The sequence below is a fragment of the Bos mutus genome, chromosome 11, assembly GCF_027580195.1.
Source record: "Bos mutus isolate GX-2022 chromosome 11, NWIPB_WYAK_1.1, whole genome shotgun sequence".
Classification (NCBI taxonomy): Eukaryota; Metazoa; Chordata; class Mammalia; order Artiodactyla; family Bovidae; genus Bos; species Bos mutus.
The window spans coordinates 12690854-12711860 of NC_091627.1; the positions used below are offsets into that span (position 1 = coordinate 12690854).

A 21007-nucleotide genomic window follows, 5' to 3' on the forward strand; every position below is an offset into this window, starting at 1 on the left:
GAAAGATCAGTGGGAACACAAGAACAAAAAAGACTGAGTATTCCAGAGGGAGCTAGGAATAGGCTTTAGAGGGAGGACAGGATTCGAACTGAGTAAGAACAGGCCTACTACACGAGTATATGTTTCACCTTCCCCAAATCACGAGACCTTTGTCAAATCATTTTACCTCCTTAACTGTGAATTCATTTCAGTAAAAATGTTCTTCTTCCTCATTGTTGCTAAAAACATGGCTAGTTACAGAAGAACCTTATGTATTCTAATATTTGGAGTAATGCTTCAGGTATTATAGTAACGCTTGCAGTAACACTTAAGATACTACAAAAAGCTTCCCTCACTTCACTTCTATTTACAAACGCTACCACTTATATATCTTCCGTAACTTTACGGAAAAATATCTTCTTGAGAACTTGGCAAATGTCTAGTTTTCAAAATATAAAAAGAACACTGGAAATATTTAAGGCATGATGTGACCACAGCAAGCTTCTCAAATGTCAGGAAGGTGAATGGGTTTCTGTTGAAGACGACGACGACGGTGGGCTGAGCAAAGAAACTGGGAATAAAGCAAAGCTAAAGAGCAAATCAGACTAAGTAGTGAAATGAGAAAAGGATAGCAAATCATTGTTGGAAAGGTAAGGGCTTCGGGGGCAAAGGACCAGACCTTTGAGGTCTTTATCATCAAGACAACTTCACTCTTCACTCGCTGAGGGAGACATGGCCTGCCTAGAGTGACATTTCTGATGTTACGCAGCACATGTGCCCCTGCTCTGAATCAAACACTTATTTTAAACACAATGGCAAGCAGCATAGAGTTCAAACCAAGATACTGGGGATTTGATCGGGAAACTCATTTTAAAAGTGTTGTGGTACTTAAATGGGGATAAATGTCCTTGCACTAAAGTTGAGAACAAAGACAAACCATACAGACTTGGTGAGACTCTGAGATATTAAAGTATGATGAAAACAACAACACAAAAATTTAAAACTTGACCTCATGATGCAGTGTTAATCAGCTTGAAGGTGAGAATCATTTCACAATGCATAGTATATCAAATCACATTTTACACTTTATATACACAATTTTAATTTGTCAATTACATGTAAATAAGACTGGGGAAAAAAAACTTGACTTTTTCTTTATCAATGTCATAGCTTTGTCAAATTTTTGCATGCCTACCAATACTAGGTTCATAGCAAGAAGATGTAAAGTGGTTTTGTTACACTTGTATTACAACCTACACAAAATGGATTAAACCTCTTCCAACAACTTCCTCTCCTTAGAGAAACAAAATCTAGACTGCGTGGCCTGGCCTCCACAGCTCTCCTTCAAATCGGTCTTGGCCTCTCTAGCTCCCTCCCCCCACTCCCCATGGCTCCTGATGCTCCGGTCACACTGCCCTTCTTTCAGTTCTTTCCAGATGCCAAGTTTTCCCCCATTTCAGGGCTTCTATATACTATACTCGGAGAAGGCACTGGCACCCCACTCCAGTACTCTTGCCTGGAAAATCCCATGGCCGGAGGAGCCTGGTGGGCTGCAGTCCATGGGATCGCTAAGAGTCGGACACAACTGAGTAACTTCACTTTCACTTTTCACTTTCATGCATTGGAGAAGGAAATGGCAACCCACTCCAGTGTTCTTGCCTGGAGAATCCCAGGGATGGGGGAGCCTGGTGGGCTGCCATCTACGGGGTCACACAGAGTCAGACATGACTGAAGCGACTTAGCAGCAGCATATATTATACTATTCTCTTTGCCGGGAATGCGCTACTCTCCACTCTAGTTCTCAAAATAGTTATATTATTTTTAGAACAATGTTTAAAGAAAGTTAAATGATACAGAAAAGTACAAAAGAGAATGGATGCCCCTTCTCCTTTTTCAGGGTTCCTGTTAGAGGTTACCTTGCCAGAGAAGTCTGTAAATGAGGCTTCCTTGTTATTATCCTGTATCACACTTTTCACTGTACCTTCACAGAGCCACTGAAATTAACAATGACATACACGCACTGCTTTTTTGCCTACAACTAGCTCTGCATCCACAAGGACTGGGCCATAGTTACTTGATTCACTCCTGATGTCTATCTAGCACAGTTCAAACCGTAACAGGTGCTCAAAAACTCCCCTACCATCATCTATGGGGTATTTTTGCCAAACATTTTAACTTGAATCATGAGGAAATGATCAGACAAATCAAGAATTTGGGATGTCTTACAAGGCTTGAATTTTCCAAATTGTCAATGGCATGGGACACACAAAAAGGCAAAGAGGACAGTTTAGATTAAAAATAAAAAGCAATGACAATCAAATGCGATGTTTGAATCTTTACTGATCTGGGTTAGGGAAAAAAGAGCTATAAGGATTTCACTGAGCGAACAGGGAAACTGAATGTGGACTGTGGGTAAGACATGCTGACTTGTCAGATCTGCCTGTGATACTCTGGTTAGGTCCTCAGGAGACACATACACAAGTATTTAGGAGTGGAATACTTTGATATTTGCTACTTATATTATCCAAAAGTAATTTCAAAAAATTCTTCCATAAAAATATAAAACACCCGTGTTCTGTGTGTGTGAAAAAGGAAGGAAAAGAGATGCAGAGAAGGCAGTGTGGAAGAATAATGAACTGATAAATTAAGTCAAGTGTATACAGGTGTTCACCTTAACAATTTTTCAATTCTGTTGTGGATTTAAAGAAACACTAAGAAGAGGGAGGATAAAGGTCTTTGCTGAATGAATGAATAAAATGGCACGGAAGCAAGCCAACTTTGCCGTTCTAGCCCAATACATAAATCTCAAAGCAAAGACTGATGACAGCGGCTACTTTAGAGAAGATAAAACGTCCTCAAAGGGTTTAACCAAGACTAAAGTCTATCCAATTATCCTAGTAATAAAAAAAGTTCTGCCCTTGTACCAATTTTCAACACTGTCATTTATTTTTACCATGTTTCTCTCCCATGATGACATTATATTAAGAAAAAGGTTTCCGGATATAGGAGTTAACACTCATGCACTAGAGTCTGCCCAAAGGCAATACAAAGCCGTGATCAAGTCTGAGGCAGGACATGTGTTAAGAAATACACAGAGACCTAATTACTCACATGGAGAAGCAGAACAGCAGCGAGAAATGACTGGCCTTGGCAATAGCCAATCTCTTCATCATACACAGAATAAGCCTGGGGGGAAAAAACCACAGGAGGTGTAAATGAATGTAGCCAGTCTTAAAAACAAAATACAACACAAAACTTTATTTATTTGGCTGCATTGGGTCTTAGTTGCAGCATGTGAGGTCTTTGAGTTGTTGTACGGGGGATCTAGTTCTCTGACCAGGCAGGGATCGAACCTAGGCCCCTTACCTTGGAAGCTGGGAGTCTCAGCCAATGGACCACCCGGGAAGTCCCAAATGCAGTCACTCTTGAGTCATAGTTGCCTTATAGAAACTCGGAACACAGGAACCCCAAAAATGCTACCCCCACTCCACTATGGCATTCTGATGGTCACTGAATGATGCAAACATTTCTCTTCAATTCCAACTTTTCTTTACAATACATAAACCTGTCACGCCACTTCTTGTAGCCAGGGAGCAGTAAGGTTAAGCAAAAATTATTTTAGCACTAAAAAAAAGGTTGTCATTCTGTCTTTGCTCACACTTTTCTTTCTTCTCTGCCTGGAAAACGTGCTCTTCCTTAAGGTTCCAAACATATCCCATTTTCCCAGGATTCTTTCTCTCCTCGGCAGGTCTATGGTACTTACTACAAATGTATGCTTATTACAGCACTTAACATACTGCATTTTAGAGGTCCCTCCTCTCTACTAGACTACTAACTTCATATGGGCAGGGGTGGTGCCCTATTCAACCTAGCAGCACATCAACACATACCAGGCACTCACCAAACACTGTCAATGTTTATATGTGTAAACATGCTTTCATAAATTCAGGTGAAATTCAATATAATCTCATTATATCCCCCACTTTGTCAAATTTTATCTGATGAGAGGGCCTACAGAACAAGAAACACCCATCTTTTCCAAAGACAAGATGCACAGAGAGATTTAGAAATGATCTTTTATAATTTAATGAGACAACTTTCTACCTATCAAATCAGTAAAAACTAACAAGTGTTAAAACCAGTTTCATTAAGGCTGTTAAAAACTAGCAGTAACATATGCTAACACAGGTCTGTGGAAAGCTATTTGACAATATGGATGAAGGTACTAATCAACATTTGATTAGTAAAGAAAGAATAAAGGTTTCACAGTTAATAGCTGTGCTGGAACTCCACAACTGCTAATGTCTGGTCTGGCTCTTAGGCCCACTACTTACATTCCTTATTTGTATGATGAGAATAATCACAGTATTTATATAATAGAGCTGATGTATTATTCTCAGTCCCCTCAAGTAAAGTACTTAGTGTATGGCTTTACCAATTATGTCCTGGGATAAAAACCTATTGAATTTTCTATAGGTACAGAATGGAGGGGAGCATTTTCTATAGGTAAAGAATGGAGGGGAGCATTCCTGAAGGAATGCATACAGACATGAAAGTACGTAACACATTTGGGAAATGTTTGGAATATAAGGTTCACGGAGGCTGTAAGGAAATATGGGGAAGAAAAGGCATTTCATTAATTCATCAACATTTAGTGAGCACCTACTATAATATGGCATGCACCGTGCCAAGGGCTACAGATGCTAATATATGTAAGAAATGATTCTTGCCCTTGAGAATTTCACAGTTCAGTTGGGAAGTCTGACAAGCAAATCAACCAGAGTACAGTGAGAAGTTCAATATGATTGAAGCATAAAATATTTAGGGAATAAGCCAGGATATATTACAGAATGCCTTTAATACTAAGCTAATGGATTTAGGAACAGGAAATAAACTAAGGAATTTTGATTCCATTCTGTGGGTTTAACGGAGGCCACTAAAATGATCCTGTTCTAGGGTCAACACAGAGAAAATAATAAATAGGCTTGAACCCAAAGGCAGGGAGACTAATGCAAGGCAGCTTTTATGTAAGTGCCAGCAACATATGATAGTGGCCTGTACCAGGGCAGTGAATAGAGAGGGAAGTACTGCTGCAAGAGACAACAATCATATCAAACTGAACGTGGCCAAAGGAAGGAACTGAAAAAAAACTGAAAAATGATTGTATCTTCAGCAAGACAACAGCATGGGGGTAAAAGGACTATTTTTCATTAAAAGAGATGTAACAACTAACCACAGTGGGAATATTGCTGGATCCTGATTCTAACTAAACTGTACAGACATTTAGGGAAATCTGATTATGGAACAGCAACTGGATGGTACTGCTCATTAATGCCACAGGTGGATAATGATCTTATTTTTTGATGTGCGGTGAAGACTTATTTTTTTGATGTGTGGTAATGTTTGAAGTTTGCTTTAAAGCACTTTAGGGAAGATGAAGCAACTGTGGCAATATGCTGATAAATTCTGGGTAGGGATATAAACAAACTCATTTACACTATTCAACTTTTATGGATGTTTGAAAATTTTCATAATGAAGTATGTTTTTAAATGGACCGTATTATTATACCTTTTCTGATATACTTGACAGACTTCCGCAAGGAGATCAAAAAGCAGCTGGAAATTCAGGCCTTGAGCTAATGTAGATTCGGAAACACTTATGCAGTGGTGACAGCTGAGGCTGTAGGGTGGAAGGAGTCACCCAGGGAGACAGTGGAGAGCTACAGTAACCAGCGGCTGAGCACCTAGAGGAAGGCCTCTGTTTTAGGAACTCACGCACGCGAGATAAAAAGTCATGTGGGAGGGAATCAACGAAATTGTTACAGAAGTGAGAGCTTAACCAGGAGGAGGAGAAATCAGGAGCAGATAGAGCTGTAATTAAGATCATCATGAGAGAGAAACCACAGCGTAGGGGGTCAGGAGTATGGGATCAGAGTCAGTGAGAACAGGGTTTCCTTCTGGGACATTTTTCAGGAAGGTGAGGGATAGTTAGATTGTTTCCTTAAATGGGAAGCACAACTGAGAAGGGTTTAAAAAGGATGATGACAAGAGGATCACAACAGAAATGATAGCTCTGTAAGTTCTATGAGAAAACTGAAATTAACCCCAAGAAATAGTTCGCTAAGTTCCAAGCGTCTTTATAGTTTAAAGCACCTGGTTTATCACTGGGGCTTCCCTGGTGGCTCAGACAGTAAAGTATCCTCCTGCGATGCAGGTGACCCAGGTTGAATCCTGGGTCAGGATTTCCCCTGGAGAAAGGAATGGCTACCCAATGTAGTATTCTTGCCTGGAGAATTCCATGGACAGAAGAGTCTGGTGGGCTACAGTTCATGGGGTCGCAGAGTCAGACATGACTGAGTGGCTAACACTTCCAATTTATCATTGGAGACATTGTCTTTTATTGCTAGTCTGTCCTAAAACTAGCTGTTAGTTTTGCCTTCTCAACCGTAATATGCAAATTCCTTGAAGGTATGTCTTGTGCCTTATACTTCCTATATAGTAGGTGCTACATAGGTACTTGCTTAGTTTTAGGGGGAATAGACCAAAGCCTAGTTCTGAGGACCAAGAAAGTCAAATTCATCACTTACAATGTGAATACTAAAAAGGAGTTTGTAATGCTGTAGGACTCAGAGGCTTTTAACATAAAACCAACTCGTGAGTCTAAATGTGGTGCCAGGGAACTATTGACTGAAAGTCCTGATTAAAAGAAATCCTACCATTTTATTTTAAATTATTTCCTGTTCACCATGAATCTAAAATTGTGTTGTTACTTTTGGTTTTACAAAAACTATTCTCTTTTTTTGCATTCTTGGACATAAAATACAAATTACATTTTGCAGTTATCTTTTGCATAATTCCAAAGGAACAGAATAACCACCTAAAACAGGCTTTTTTTCAGTATGAAATACCTTGCATATTTTATATAAAGAATCTTGTCCATCTCCTCCTGTGTCCTTAAAGTAGTCATGGGCTGGGAATGTCCGGTTAATATCACGAGTGATAGCACTGTCCTGGGGAGACTCCTGTGGAAACACCAGGAAGCAGAAGGTTCAGTAGTCAGTGATGGATGTACTTGTCTAGGCTAATACAACAAGGTTGTCTTCTAATTTACCTGCTTTAAAATGCTGCAGGAACATACATACACACATGCATGCCTGCGTCTTCAGGGAAGGAAAAGTAAATACTAAGAGGGGAAAAAAAAAAAAGAAAAGAGACCCGTTTCACTGTATACACCTCATGTATATTCCATCTCTGCTGCAAGGAAGTGCAGGTGATAACCTTTCTATTGTTAAGAAGGAAAATGTGTTTCAAAGCGGATTTCCCATAGGAAAACACTCAATCTAACCTCAAAAGAAAGAGGCAAAATGCTCCTGTTAGAAAAACTGGGTACAAAAATTGCTGCTTTAATTGATCCTTTGGCACAAAACTAATGGGCCAGGTTCTCAAAGGGAAAACACAAGTTCCCGGATTGGAACTTACCCAGGGGCAAATGGCATAAAAATTCACATAGCCGTCTACTCAATATGAAACTAGACTATCAAATGCCAAGGGAAAAAAGAAAAAAAAAATGCCAAGGGATTCAAATGGGCTATGGGAAAATATCCCTTGCTTTTTTACCAATGGAGAAAAACTGTTTCCTCTTCTACAATAAGTAATTAAAACTAAATGAATGTCAGTAATGCACAAAATATGCCAAACACCCAGCTATTTCTAATAGCTTCCCTTTGTTAAATTTTATTTGCTCATGTGCTAAAGAATTGGAGCACAGAAACATGACCTTCTGTTTTAACAACGCATTGTCCTCATAGCTAAGACAACAGACTTGATTCTCCTCAGTGAGACTGCATTATATTCAGCACACCATCCAAGAGCCTGACACTCTTGTTTCAAATGAAAAATTAGTAATTTTTTTTTTGGGTCTTGTAATTTTTCTAGCCTTTTAGGTAATCAGGTTCCCAGGGCCGTAAATATTTTACAGTTGTGCAATCTAAAATAACTTTACATTAAAAAAATTTTTTACTGTATAAATTTGACATGTTAACATCATGTAAATTTACAGTGTAGAGCATGTTACTCTCCATGGAGTCGCAGAGTCGACTGAGTGACACTTTCACTTTGATACATTTATACTGTATTGTAAAATGATTGCCAGTATAGCAGTATCACATTGTAGTTCAGTATTGCTGTCTACATACATACTGTGCATTAGATTTTTGGCTTATTTACTACTCATTATTACTACTCATTACAAAGTTTGTATGCTTAAAAACTAGTCTTATCCTTTCAACCTCCATCACTAGTGAGCTAACTTTAAGCCTGTGCTCTTTCTTAACCTGCAAACTATTTAAGCCTACAGTGACACTGCCAAACTGCTTTCCAAAGAGATTTACTGGCAGACTACCAGGATTTTTTTTATTTTTCTGACTACTAGTTTTTAATGCATCATTAACAACAGTCAGGGCAGCTCTGAGCTGTGGTGATCCCTGACAGCACAAAATGCAAGGTGAGAATTAAAGACTACAGTTGTTATTACAGCTTCTAGGCTGTAACACACGGAGAGGAAACAGAGCTGGGGATAGGGAGTACTTCCCTGAGTTGAGAAAACAGACAGCAGAATTCAGGGAGGGCAAGGTAGCTAGACTCTGCAGCTCAGAGTACCAAAGAGAAAAGCTGAACAGAAGGAGGTCTGCAAAGCTACCTAGAGGGGTCCCTATGAGTCACAAAATCATAAAGAAAAAGATGATAACCTGGAATTCATCAAATTAAAAATCTTTAATATTCAAAACTTACTGTTAAAAACATGAAAAATGGAAGCCATGAACAGGATAAATCACCTATACAATCTATCTGATAAGTGATTTATATCTGAAACATATAAAAGGCGACAAACAACTGATTTAAAGGGAGGAGGGGAATGGTGGTAAAAGATGGAATAAATGTTTCACAAAAGAAGACACAGAGATGGCAAATAAGCACATGAAAAATTTCAACATCATTAGTTATCAGCAAAATGTAAATTAGAAGTACAATGAGATTTCTCTGCATGGTCACTAAATGCTAAAATGAGAAGTACCCAATATATAAAGGACTAGTAAAGGGTGAAGAACAACTTGAACTCTCATACATTGCTGGTGGGAATGCAAAATGGTACAAATACTATAGAAACCATTTGGAAGTTTCTTATAAAGTTAAACATATGCTTATCATGCAATTTAGTGACTCATGTCTACATAGTTATCCAAGAGAAATGAAAATAAAAATGCATGTAAATACCTGAACTCAAATGTTTGTAGCAGTGTGATTCCTGATGGCCCAAACTGGGCTCCAGTGGGTAAATGGATAAAGAAACTGTGGTACATGCATATAGTGATGGAATACTACTCAGCAATAAAAGGGGAAAAACCCAGTGATAATGCAACATGATAGATCACAAAAGCATGAGACTGTATGAAATAAGACAGACATAAAAGACCACTTTCTATAATTCCATGTATATGAAATTCTACAAAAGACAAATCACAAGGTACAGAAAGCAGATCAATGTTTGGAAGTGGCTGGGGCTCAAGGGAGAAGGCTGATATTTGGCAAAACTAATACAATATTATAAAGTTTAAAAATAAAATAAAATTAAAAAAAAAAGAGCGAAGACAACTTTTTAATACGCATATTAAAAAGCAGAGGCATTACTTTGCCAAGAAAGGTTTTTCTAGTCAAAGCTATGGTTTTTCCAGTAGTCATGTATGGATGTGAGAGGTGGACCATAAAGAAAGCAGAGCGCCAAAGAACTGATGCTTCTGAACTGTGGTGCTGGAGAAGACTCTTGAGAGTTCCTTGGACTGCAAAGAAATCCAACCAGTCCATCCTAAAGGAAATCAGTCTGAATATTCATTGGAAGGACTGACTCAGAAGCTGAAACTCCAATATTTTGGCCACCTGATGCAAAGAACTGATTCACTGGAAAAGATCCTGATACTAGGAAAGATTGAAGGCGGGAGAAAGGGATGACAGAGGATGAAATGGTTGGATGGTATCACCAACTCAACGGACTGAGTTTGAATAAGCTCCGGAGTTGGTGATGGACAGGGAAGCCTGGTGTGCTTGCAATCCATGGGGTTGCAAATCGTTGGTCATGACTGATCAATTGAACTGAACTGAAGTAAGAGTGAATGGAAGTGATGGAATTATTTTTGAAGTGATGGAATTATCCATCACATCCATGGTACTAATTAAAACATGTTGTATTGTTCACTAAAAGCTGGTGAATTTTATTGTACATATATCACATCTAAATAAGGTGATTTTAAAATGGAAAACAGCTTTTTGGCCGGAACGGCCATGTTCCAGTGATTCGCCAAGATGACCAACACAAAGGGAAAGAGGCGGGGCACCCGCTACATGTTCTCCAGGACTTTCAGAAAACATGGAGTTGTTCCCTTGGCCACATACATGCGAATCTACAAGAAGGGTGATATTGTAGGTATCAAGGGAATGGTTACTGTTCAAAAAGGAATGCCCCACAAGTGTTACCATGGCAAAACTGGGAGAGTCTACAATGTCACCCAGCATGCTGTTGGCATCATTGTAAACAAACAAGTTAAGGGCAAGATTCTTGCCAAGAGAATTAATGTGCGTATCAAGCATATTAAGCACTCTAAGAGCCGAGATAGCTTCCTGAAACGTGTGAAGGAAAATGATCAGAAAAAGAAGGAAGCCAAAGAGAAAGGGACTTGGGTTAAGCTGAAGCGCCAGCCTGTTCCACCCAGAGAAGCACACTTTGTGAGGACCAATGGAAAGGAACCCGAACTGTTGGAGCCCATTCCCTATGAATTCATGGCCTGATGGGTGTAAAAATAAAGACCCGGATTGTGCAAATGAAAAAAAATAAATAAAATGGAAAACAAACAAGAGAGGATACACATACAACCAAACAAGAGTCTCTGGATGATTCAGGTCCTTTAGATTAAGAATTCCCACTACTAGTTTAGCTGCTGCTAAGTCACTTCAGTCTTGTCCGACTCTGTGCGACCCCATAGACGGCAGCCCACCAGGCTCCCCCGTCCCTGGGATTCCCTAGACAAGAACACTGGAATGGGTTGCATTTCCTTCCCCAGTGCATGAAAGTGAAGAGTGAAAGTGCAGTTGCTCAGTCGTGTCTGACCCTTTGCGACTCCATGGACTGCAGCCTACCAGCTTCCTCCGCCCACGGGATTTCCCAGCCAAGAGTACTGGAGTGGGTTGCCATCACCTTCTCCAACTAGTTTAGTTATATGTACCTAAAAAATGAAAATGATGCCAATTCATCTTTAAGGCCTTAAAACCAGGGGCTTAGCTTAGAGTCAGATGTATCTGGGTTTAAAAGCTGGCCTTACTCTCTTACTTGGCTGAGAAACTTAAGGTAAGCTTGTCTTCTCTGGTTAATATAATCTACCTTATAAAGTTGTAATGATGGTCACTTTAAATAATCTATAAATTATAAACATGTAAAGAGCTTCCAAGGCTTCCCTGGTGGCTCAGTGGTAAAGAATCTGCCTGCAATGAAGGCGAAATTGGTTAGCTCACCTGGGAAGATCCCCTGGAAGAGCAAATGGCAACCCTCTAGTATTCTTGCCTGGGAAATCCGATGGACAGAGGAGCATGGTGGGCTACAATCCACTGGGATCATAAGACAGTGGGGTATGACTTAGTGACTGAAACAACAAAGAGCTTCCAGAACTGCCTGACACATATATAAAGCACCTGATAAAAGTGAAAGCAAGCACAGCGTCCAGCACCCTGAGAGCTGGGGCTGTCCTCTAAACACACGCACATCCACACACAAATAAGCACATACTCATGCACACAAATGTGCGTGTGCACACACACTGTTATAGAGTACACACACGCACATACATGGTTCACAGAATGTGTATTGTTTTTACTTTTTTTTTTTGTTTTTACTTTTGAATATTTTATTTTCCTATAAAACTATTTACATAGGGTTAGAAACTGTGATTTAGTTTTGTAACTTCCAGAGCCTAGCAAAATCATGACACACACTTAGTGCCTGATAAATATATCAAAGAAAAATCCAAAAGCTTCCTTAAAATTGAGTGATGACAATGCTCATGTGATCAACAGCTCTCCCCAAACCACAATCTCTAATGCTAATGTTTATTAATTCAAGAATCATGTGAAAGAGGCATGAGACCAATCAGAAGAGAACCTTATTAATAATTAAAGACATTCTGACTAAATACCTGAAAAAAAAAACCAAGACTGCTATGATGATTGATTCATTAGTGACTTTCAAATTGTGTCATATGCAGGCAAGAGAATAACTGTGATGAGACACAGAACAGAGCCCCACCTTGTGCCTTCTCTTTATTTTTTAACAAAATAAGAAAGTAAGGTTATTTTAAAAAATTAAGTGCCTTATCAGTACCTTTAGGGAAGTATATTGATTTTACCAAGCCATCCCAAAACTGAAAATTTGTTTCCTCAGGGGTTTTATTATGAAATATTTCAGTAATGACAAAAGTATAGAGAACATATAATGAATACACATGTGATTATCAAGATTAAGAAAGCAAACATCATAGATACAACTCTGTACACCTAATTCGAATCTGATATGCCCTCTTCCTCCTTTTATAGTTAACCACTATCCTGATTTTGCTATCATTGCCAGGCATATTTTAATGTATATGTTATGTACATATATGTGTGTAGATGCATGTATTAATATATGTATATGAATACAGTATCTACAAACCATATATATTCTTTACAGAATGTTTAAAGTATTTTCTTTAAATGACATTATAATCCATGTCCTCTTCAGTAGCTTCTTTTATTCAATACTATATCATACAGTGGAAGTGAGAAATAGATTTAAGGGACTAGATCTGATAGACAGAGTGCCTGATGAACTATAGAAGGAGGTTCGTGACACTGTACAGGAGACAGGGATCAAGACCATCTCCATGGAAAAGAAATGCAAAAAAGCAAAATGGCTGTCTGGGGAGGCCTTACAAATAGCTGTGAAAAGAAGAGAAGCGAAAAGCAAAGGAGAAAAGGAAAGATATAAACATCTGAATGCAGAGTCACAAAGAATAGCAAGAAGAGATAAGAAAGCCTTCTTCACGGATCAATGCAAAGAAATAAGAGGAAAACAACAGAATGGGAAAGACTAGGGATCTCTTCAAGAAAATCAGAGATACCAAAGAAACATTTCATGCAAAGATGAGCTCAATAAAGGACAGAAATGGTATGGACCTAACAGAAGCAGAAGATATTAAGAAGAGATGGCAAGAATACACAGAAGAACTATACAAAAAAGATCTTCACGACCCAGATAATCACGATGGTGTGATCACTGACCTAGAGCCAGACATCCTGGAATGTGAAGTCAAGTGGGCCTTAGAAAGCATCACTACGAACAAAGCTAGTGGAGGTGATGGAATTCCAGTTGAGCTATTCCAAATCCTGAAAGATGATGCTGTGAAAGTGCTGCACTCAATATGCCAGCAAATTTGGAAAACTCAGCAGTGGCCACAGGACTGGAAAAGGGCAGTTTTCATTCCAATCCCAAAGAAAGGCAATGCCAAAGAATGCTCAAACTACTGCACAATTGCACTCATCTCGCGCGCTAGTAGAGTAATGCTCAAAATTCTCCAAGCCAGGCTTCAGCAATATGTGAACCGTGAACGTCCTGATGTTCAAGCTGGTTTTAGAAAAGGCAGAGGAACCAGAGATCAAATTGCCAACATCCGCTGGATCATAGAAAGAGCATGAGAGTTCCAGAAAAACATCTATTTCAGCTTTACTGACTATGCAAAAGCCTTTGACTGTGTGGATCACAATAAACTGTGGAAAATTCTGAAAGAGATGGGAATACCCGACCACCTGATCTGCCTCTTGAGAAATTTGTATGCAGGTCAGGAAGCAACACTTAGAACTGGACATGGAACAACAGACTGGATCCAAATAGGAAAAGGAGTACGTCAAGGCTGGATATTGACACCCTGTTTATTTAACTTATATGCAGAGCACATCATGAGAAACGCTGGACTGGAAGAAACACAAGCTGGAATCAAGATTGCCAGGAGAAATATCAATAACCTCAGATATGCAGATGACACCACCCTTACAGCAGAAAGTGAAGAGGAACTCAAAAGCCTCTTGATGAAAGTGAAAGTGGAGAGTAAAAGAGTTGGCTTAAAGCTCAACATTCAGAAAACAAAGATCATGGCTTCCAGTCCCACCACTTCATGGGAAATAGATGGGGAAACAGTGGAAACAGTGTCAGACTTTATTTTGGGGGGCTCCAAAATCACTGCAGATGGTGACTGCAGCCATGAAATTAAAAGACGCTTACTCCTTGGAAGGAAAGTTATGACCAACCTAGATATAGCATATTCAAAAGCAGAGACATTACTTTGCCAACAAAGGTTCGTCTAGTCAAGGCTATGGTTTTTCCTGTGGTCATGTACGGATGTGAGAGTTGGACTGTGAAGAAGGCTGAGAGCCAAAGAATTGATGCTTTTGAACTGTGGTGTTGGAGAAGACTCTTGAGAGTCCCTTGGACTGCAAGGAGATCCAACCAGTCCATCATAAAGGAGATCAGCCCTGGGATTTCTTTGGAAGGAATGATGCTAAAGCTGAAACTCCAGTACTTTGGCCACCTCATGCGAAGAGTTGACTCACTGGAAAAGACTCTGATGCTGGGAGGGATTGGGGGCAGGAGGAGAAGGGGACAACAGAGGATGAGATGGCTGGATGGCATCACTGACTCAATGGACGTGAGTCTCAGCAAACTCTGGGAGTTGGTGATGGACAGGAGGCCTGGCGTGCTGCGATTCATGGGGTCACAAAGAGTCGGACATGACTGAGCGACTGATGATCTGATGACATTTTAATGATTAATCTATGGTGATAAACATAGCTCAAGTGGATTTAACTGTATAACTATGTAGTTATTTATGTATAGAGTTATTTATCTATTCTACTGTGGATAAACATTTAGATGATTTCAACATTTTCCACTACAATGTGATAATAAAGATTCACGCGTCTTCTCAAAACAAAAAAGAGAAAGAAATAGAACAGAGTAAAGACTGGGTCCTTCAGCTCAAAATGCAAAATAAATCATCCTGCAATTATCAAGAGAATGATACAAAAGGAGTCTATATTAATATATATTACTGTGGGTTAATAGTTTTTATTTAGCCTAGGATATATGAATTCTCTTCAATTCAGTTTTATGTATGTATTTTTGGCCACACTGTGCAGATTGCAGGATCTTAGTTCCCCAACCAAGGATTGAACCTAGGACCCCACAGTGAAAGCGCCAAGTCCAACCTCTGGACTGCCAGGGAATTCCCTTGAATTAAAATTAAAACTCAGTTTTAATTTTAACAAACACATAGAATATAAAATAGCAACACAAAGAGAAAACTACAGGCATGTTGGGAGTTAAGAAATCTTTGAAATAAAACTGTTTCATGAATAGCTCAAACAACAACAGATTGTTGTTATCTGCTTCAATTGTGAAACTGCAGCATGACAAAAACTTATTGCACCCCTAGAGTCATTTAGAGGAAAAATAATTGGATTTCACCAAAATTAAAAATTTTCTGCTTATAAAATGTGTCATTAAGAGAAGAAACAGGCCAGTAGTACATGTATCTGAAAAGGAACTATATTCAGAATATATATAAAAATGTAAAGACATGACCTAATAAAATGGGCAAAAATTTGAGCAGACACATTAGATAAGTAAATGAAAAGGCAGTTACCAGGACAATGCCAATTAAAACCACAATGAGCAAGTTAGTCAGAGCCTCTACTAAAAAGAATGAGTTTTTGGTGATGAGGGGAGAGCTACTACCTGGAACACTCTGTAGAGAATAATTCAATCAAGTGGAGATCTGGAAAATCAGAATGATAATTTTAAAGCACTGAAGAAGATGACCCAAAGCAGCACTAAGTAGTTTCTGAAAGGTTCAGGAACTTAAAAACAAAAAGGAGGAAGAGGACTTAAAGCACTAAAACAATAATTAAAATAAACTCCACATTGACAAAACTTTTCAAAAATGATGACTAGACATGTTATTGAGCTACATTTGAAGTTCAGCTACAATAAATTATTCTGAAAAAGTTGTAAATTCTATTCTTGAATTCTATCTCCACTCTAATTGTATTTCCAAAAGAGATTTCTGTGTTTTTAAAATGTCAGATGAAATCACTCTGGAATTTTATGAAACACGAATGGAAGCTCTGAAATAGGCTATGAATGATAGATTGCGGCTTAAGACAAACAGGAAGGTTAGAAAATTATATGAAGAATGACAGAAGTACAAAAAGCTTCAGCACATTCTATGCCAGTTGTGTCAGTCGTAACAGACTGACCGACGATAAAGATACCTTGAAAATGGATACACAGTTATGAGAGGGATAATTTAGAAATTCAAATGTACATAGAATAGGAAAACATAAAACACTTCTCTGAAAAAACTCTGTAACTGGTTAGTTCTCATCCATCTGCCTTCCCTCTAACTGTTTGATCATGGAAGTCATCAGGTAAGTAAGGGGTAAAATGCCCTTCAGAGAAGGTGACTTTGAAAATTCACATACTGCATTTTTGAAGCCTTCAAGAATGATAATAAATCGAGGAGTTCTATGTGAATCACGTGCTTAAAATATTTGGTCTTAGGAAATATGCTGAAGAACTTGGGAATAAATCCATTTGACTTGCCAGAAGCCAACCTGTACAAAAATGATCCAAAAATTCTAACAATGATGGATTTAGTACGTTCCTATCAGAATAATGACATTGTTAAATTTGAAAAGATTCTGAAAACAAATCACAGTAACATTTTGGACAATTCTTTCCTAAGAGAACACAGAAAAGAGCTTTTGTAAACCATCTAAACTCAAGTGCTTATAAAATTAAGATTTATACCATGATACACAGTCCTTTTATTTCTAAGCAGTTAAACACAGACATAGCTGATACAGGGCACTTGTTAGCATAAAGTATACTGGATGACAATATTCACAGCCAAATTACATCAGCCAAGTACATCTTTTCAGCAGACTGTACTTAGTAAAGCTTTTACAAATGTGAAAGTTTTTAACTAGTCAAAGCTACAGTTTTTTCAGTAGTCATGTACGGATATGAGAGTTGGACTATAAAGAAAGCTGAGAACTGAAGAATTGATGCTTTTTGAACTGTGGTGTTGGAGAAGACTCTTGAGGGTCCCTTGGACTGTGAGGAGATCAAACCAGTAATCTTAATGGAAATCAGTCCTGAATATTCATTGGAAGGACTGATACTGAAGCTTCAATACTTTGGCCACCTGATAGGAAGAACTGACTCACTGGAAAAGACCCTGATGCTGGGAAAGACTGAAGGTAGGAGGAGAAGGGGACAACACAGGATGAGATGATTGGATGGTATCACCGACTTGATGGACATGAGTTTGAGCAAGCTTTGGGAGTTGGTGATGGACAGGGAAGCCTGGCGTGGTGCAGTCCATGGAGTCAGAAACAGTTGGATATGACTGAGTGACTGAGCTTACAAATGTACTTAAGGCAATCATGAAGAACAATTAAACCTTATAGGAACAAGAAATGGCAAAAGTATTGTAAGGTGATATGTCCTGAAAGTTACTGAAGTCATGGCAGATGTAGTTCTTTTAATCAACTGGCTCTATGCTTTGGCTGCTTCATTTATTGTAAGAAAACAACAGTTTTACTGTCCAGAAGAAAACAAAACTGCCATACGATTGTGCATTAGTAACATTCTGCCAACTTTTTCTGTTAAGAGCCAGATGGCAAATATTTACTCAACTCTCCCTCTGCACAGTAGAAGTAACCACAGACAAAATGTAAATGAATAAGCATTTCTTCATTCTAGTGAAACTTTATTTTCAAAACAAGAAGCATGCTGGATTTGCGAAGTTTGCCAAGTCCTCTAAATATACAACATGATAACTTGTCACCAGCAACATGACCAGAGAGAAGATCTTTGGAATGATTTAGAATACACTGACATGTTACTGTTGATTAACTTTATATGTTTTACTTGCAGAAATTTTACAACAAGATACTACAACTTGAAATGTATATGCCTCTGAACACTTTTTCCCCATGTAATAATGAATGTTAAAAATATTTGCTGTATTTTACAAAAGTCAACTCTCCAAAGTGTATAGTTCTATAGCAGCAATGCAATAAAGATTTAAATGAAACCCTACAATTATAGTGGCATATTGTCCCTTATATTTCAAGCAGTAACACAAACAGTATACAAAACTCAGAAATTCTAAACATACACGTTAAAACATATTATACTGGCTAAAATAAAAAGACAATACCAAATGTTGGTGAGGATATGAGACAACTGGAACTCTTAATTGTTGCTAGTGGAGATATAAAATGATACAACCACTTCAGTGACTTACAAGGCAGTTTCCTGTAAAGTTAAATAGGCATTTACAAAGACCCAGCAATTTTATTCCAAATTTCATTTTGTTTCACACAGGATAAACAAAACCTTGTATCCAAGAGGAAAAAACATACACAAAAATGTTTATAATAATATTATTTGCAATGGCCCAAAACTAGAAACCTCAAATGTCCATTAACAGGGGAAAAAAAAAGACAAACATATTACCATTCATATAATGGAATGTGTACATACATTGCTGGAAATAATTTTACTAAAATACTATAAAATAATAGCACTTTAAAAATGTATTCACTAAACAAATACAGAGAATTAACACTTCACACTAAAATCTGACTATTTCCTGTTCCCATACTCTTATAAAATGGGACTAGTCACTGTTCCCTAAACATAACCCCAAATTAATGATACAGCTTTAAGTGTTAGCTACTTGGTTGTGTCTGATTCTTTGCGATCCCATGGACTGTAGCCCGCCAGGCTCCTCTGTCCATGGAATTCTTCAGGCAAGAATACCAGAGTGGGCTGCCATTCCCTTCTCCAGGGGATCTTCCCGACCCAGATCGAACCCAGGTCTCCTGCATTGCAGGCGGATTCTTTGCTGTGTAAGCCACCAGGGAAGTTCAATGTTACACCTTACTGCATTTTAAAAAGACAAATCTAACCTTTAATTTTCTTAGTATAATAACAAGCCCTTTTTGTTTTCTTATTTTAGTAAAACATTTCTGCTTCCTTACAATTATAATACTGGGGAAAAAAAGAGATAATTTCATAACTCAAATAACTGTAGCTTATGTTTGGTGAGCATATGCCTAGCTTTTATAAAATTATTTTTAAAATTGAGTTTATATTGTTTTGAAAATTAACTTTCACTAACTGTAAAATGTCCTGAGCCTCTTTTTCTGTTATTTGACAGTTATCCTATCCTAGCATTTTTAGTGGACAGTAACATGGCCATACCAAAATGTACTAGGCTGAATCTCAGACTCCGGTATATTCAGGCTGTTCTACTACTTTTGCTATAAACAAGGCTGTGAAGCAGAGTTGTGATTCTGAAGGGGAAGAGATGATTTGTGCAATCAATCTTTTCCCTAAAAGATCCAGCATAACTCTTATGTTTTGGGATTTGAGTTGCAGTGCCAATCTGTCCTCCAGAAAAGTTGTACACTCCAATTCACACACGACATTGGTATCACCTTTACATAACTGCCCTCCTGTTTTGGAACTGTCACTTATATACTTGTCTCAGCTTCCTTCTGGTCTGTATATAAGAACTGTCTCTAAAGTTGCAGAGAATGGCATATAAAATTTACAGACTCCATCCCATTCTAACTCCAATGCATTTTTTGCTGAACCCACGTTGACAAATATAGAGGGGAAAGAAAGGCACTATCATGCAAACATTCCCTCATTCTGTCAGTTGAGAAGCTTCCCAAGTGACTCAGTGGTCTTGCCAATGCAGGCGCCACAGAAGACATGGCTTTGATCCCTGAGTCAGGAAGATCCCCTGGAAGAGGCAACCTGGAAATGGCAACCCACTCCAGGATTCTTGCCCGGGAAATCCCATGGACAGAGGAGCCTGGCGGGCCACAGTGCATGGGATCACAGAGCCAGACACGACTGAGTACATTGTCAGTCAGCAAGCAACGAACACATCTGGTGCCAGAATCTTGGTTTCCAATACCATTTACCAATAGAAGGCACTAGGCTCCTTTTGGAAACGGTTGATTCCAGGACTGGGGCAGGAGATACACAAGATAATCCCAGAACATCGAGAATTGGCAGAGGATAAGGAAGCACTTCCCCCCAACTCACACCACAAAGAAAACCACCCATAACCATGGGAATATGTCAAAGTGAAGTATGTGCCAAACATAGTTTCTAGTAGCCACAGCCGGAACAATTTGAGCAATAAAATTAATGTAGTAATACTAGATTATAAGCTAAAGTATAAAAGAAATATCCATGGATCTATGCTTATATAAATAAATGAACAAATAAGTAAATAAATGGGGGCAGAGGGGAAGAGGCAAATCTTCCAGAGAGAGCTCCAAATAATTTCTGTAACCATCGTGCCCTCATGGAGGGAGCCCACTCCTCTGCTGGTTGTGCCCAGAGTCTTCCTTCAGAAGCGTACAGGATGGTAACAGGGCGAAAAAGTCACAACACTGAAGAACTCTGACAGACACAGCCTCAGTCAGATGCTCACGGTGCACACCAACAGGGACGAGTCATGCTGACAGCACAGCACGTACCCTCGATCTGAGGTAATGAAAACGGGGGTTGGCTACGTATTCTTCTTCCCCCAAACTCAAAAACTTAGGAGAAAAACACCAGACAAATTCCAAACGAGGGATATTCTATAAATACCTGACCAGCATTCCTTATAGCCATCAAAGTCATCAAAAACAAGGAAAGTCTAAGAAACTGCTACAGACAAGAGAAGTCTAAGGAGAGAGGAGGACTAAACAAAATGTAGTATCCTAGATGGGCTATGGAAGAGAAAACGGACATTAAGAATAAATGATGGAACTCTAAAGCATGGACTCTGCTTAACAGTAATGTATCAACGCTGGCTCA

At 38.7% G+C, this 21007-nt stretch overlaps 2 protein-coding genes across 7 annotated transcripts in view; one reads left to right on the forward strand and one right to left on the reverse strand.

The window, feature by feature from the left end:
- The window catches only part of RABGAP1 (RAB GTPase activating protein 1), a 169233-nt gene that overhangs the window by 31425 nt on the left and 116801 nt on the right, over nt 1-21007 (reverse strand). For all 6 annotated transcript variants that reach the window (XM_070379024.1, XM_070379027.1, XM_070379025.1 and 3 more), the window contains 2 exons: nt 6888-7001; nt 3091-3165 (listed from right to left, as the gene is read on the reverse strand). In XM_070379024.1, the coding sequence (XP_070235125.1) occupies nt 3091-3165; nt 6888-7001 (189 nt within the window). The remainder of the gene's footprint in view (nt 1-3090; nt 3166-6887; nt 7002-21007) is intronic.
- Nucleotides 10314-10854, forward strand: LOC102266161 (large ribosomal subunit protein eL21-like). The gene has a single exon (XM_070380107.1). It carries the CDS (start codon nt 10336-10338, stop codon nt 10816-10818), a length of 483 nt encoding a protein of 160 aa, XP_070236208.1. The 5' UTR covers nt 10314-10335; the 3' UTR covers nt 10819-10854.